The following is a 2,425-nucleotide window of genomic DNA, read 5'->3' as shown; positions in this document are numbered from 1 at the left end:
GTCTCAGCTCCAGGCACCGCTAAATATTTGCTCGAGAGCTTCTGGACTTGAAGGGCATCGAGATCTCCAAGGGCAGGGGTACCAGAGCAAGGAAGAGCAAGGGGGAGGTAGGCTGGGAAGAAGGGCGGGCCTTGGAGAGTCTCGGAGGTGGGGTCACGAGCAGCTGGGGGTGGCAGGGATACTGGGCAGGAGAAGATGCAGGGGTGAGGAGTCTGCTTCTCCCCAGCCCACCTCCGCAGCTCTAGCCCGGCTCCCCCCCGCACTGGGCCTCACTCTCACCAGAATTAGCACGCGGGCTAGCCCGGGGTGGGGGGAGGAGGGTCAAGAAACCCTCGCACCTGAGGCTGAAGGAGGAAGTCCATGGCCGGCAGGGGTGAACCCGGGAGGGAGGGGGAGGGGACCAGCCGGCGCCTCTTCCTGGTCACGTGCCCCGCTAGGCCAAGGTGACCAATAACGGGCTGATTATGGCACTGGGGTTAATCATTAGCCTTCCCAGGAAGATGGGAGGGGGACACGTGGGGCGGTGGCCACGTGGGGGCCAGGAGGGGCGGGGCTGAGTGGCACGTGGGGCCGGGGGTGCAGCGGTCTGCCCAGAGCTACCTTGCAGCAGACCGGCGCCGCCTCCGAGACCCAGTCAGAGGGGGGTCGCTGGCTTAGAGACCCAGGCTTCCCAAAGTTCCTCTCTTGCTGAGGCTAAACAACAACCCGGGTCTTCAGGACACAGAGCCTCAACTCCCTCCCTGGGACCAGAAGCTGTCTGACACCCACCCCCGCAACCGATACCTGTCCCAGACCCAGTGCCCCACGCAAGGCCCGGAGCGGGGATGGCGGTGCCCCTCCCAAGTCCCTCACAGGCTCCCCTCCCAGGCCTCTCCGGACACACACACCCCTGCTTGACACAGACCCGCACCCTGGCCAGAGCCCCGGGGGTGATGGTGGAGAGGGACAGAGGGGCAGTGGGCAATACTCACAGTGCGGAAGGAATCTGCGCCCGAGGCGGGGCGCCGGGGGGCGCTGCTCATGGCCAAATCCTAGCCCTTCTCGCTGTAGCTGCGGCTTTCAGGGCAACAAGGCGGCGGCATAACCTGGGGGTGCGGGGTGGGGGAGGAGCAATCACTGCATGAGAGAGGTGCCAGGCCTGCAGGGGCACCCCAACATTGCACAGCCAGGGGAGGGCAGGGCACGGGGCTTCAAGGAAGCCCGCCGGCCACGAGGGGTCTCCTGGTTGCACAGGATCCTCCCAGACTATGAAAGGCCTTAGAGTGGCCCTTGGAGGGTGGGGGGAGAAAAGAGAGTTATTTATGGGAAGAAAAGAGAAGAACAAAGAGAGACAGAGGCAAGGACTGAGGCACAGGAGGCCACAGAGGGCCAAGGGACTAAGCGGAGTGAGGGGGAGAGAGCCGGGGGTGGGAGATGCTGGGGGGAAAAAAAGGCAGACAGGAGTCAAGGCCCAGACCCGGAGAGAAAGCAGCGGAGATCAGGGAGGGGAGACAGAGGAAGCAGGGAGGAGAGGCCGAGCCAGAAACGGGAGCGGTGGGAGCGGTGGCCCAGCGGTGGCACGGCACACTGAGGCGGGCTGAGACCAGAGAGGGCTGTGCTGGGGGGAGTGAGACACCCCTTGAGGCAGAGACGACGGGTGGATGAAGGAAGGGAGAAAGAGAGCTCTGGAGAGAGCCCAAAACAGCAAGCAACGGGGCTGTTCATGGGCCCCCTCCTCTGAAAAAAGCCCAGCCCCGAAGTGGGGGGGGAGGCTCCCTGGGGGAGGGGCAGGAGCCCAACTCCACTCACTCAGTGGGAGGGAGGAAGGGAGGCTGGCAGGCACAGGCCGGGCACGACTTTATAATGGGGGAGGGGCACGTGACGACCAGAAGGAGGGTGGGCACAGAAACTCCGAGGTTCTGCCCTCAGGAACGGTCCAATCCCTCCCCTCCCCAAGCCTGGGGCCAGGAAAATCTGAGTGGCAGGGCTGACGCCCTCCTGACCGTGACTGTAGGGGTGTCTGGGGAGGACACCGTGCGGGGGGAGGGCAGCGAAAGAGCTGCGGTTAGGGAACCCGACCAGTGCCAACTGGGGTACCTATTCCTAGTGGGGGCAGTGCTGGGGACACCCAAGGCTCTGCGACGGCAAAAGTACCGAAGCTCCCCAGTGTGTCACTGGGGGGTCGGGGTTACCGGATTTAGGGCCAACTCGGGGGTAAGACAGGTCAGTGCAGGGTCAAACAATGTAGGTCTGGGGGGTCAGTCCGGGGTGGGGAGCCGGGAGCGACACATTCCTGGCCGGCCTTCCAACTCAGCTGACTGCCCTCTTCACCTCCCCCTAGCAGGCCCTCCGCCAGGGCAAGTCTGGTGCGGGGGAGAGGGGTGCTGGGGGAGGAAACCCGGTCTGGGAAGGAGTGCCGGCACCTGCCGGCGCCACACGCCCCGCT

The 2,425-nt window shown here is 64.8% G+C and overlaps 1 protein-coding gene across 2 annotated transcripts in view; it reads right to left on the bottom strand.

Moving 5' to 3' along the window:
- The window catches only part of SLC4A2 (solute carrier family 4 member 2), a 16,526-nt gene that overhangs the window by 12,814 nt on the left and 1,287 nt on the right, over positions 1–2,425 (bottom strand). The window contains exon 2 of one of the 2 annotated variants that reach the window (XM_024754495.1): positions 972–1,085. In XM_024754495.1, the coding sequence (XP_024610263.1) occupies positions 972–1,022 (51 nt within the window). In that variant the 5' untranslated portion in view covers positions 1,023–1,085. Of the gene's footprint in view, positions 1–338; positions 363–971; positions 1,086–2,425 lie in introns of those variants that run through there. The other variant, XM_024754496.1, reaches the window with a different exon arrangement.

The sequence above is a fragment of the Neophocaena asiaeorientalis genome, unplaced genomic scaffold (genome assembly GCF_003031525.2).
Source record: "Neophocaena asiaeorientalis asiaeorientalis breed wild unplaced genomic scaffold, Neophocaena_asiaeorientalis_V1.1 scaffold407, whole genome shotgun sequence".
Taxonomy (NCBI): Eukaryota; Metazoa; Chordata; class Mammalia; order Artiodactyla; family Phocoenidae; genus Neophocaena; species Neophocaena asiaeorientalis.
The sequence above is the reverse complement of the archived record's forward strand: the minus strand, read 5'-3'. Positions and strand labels throughout refer to the sequence as shown.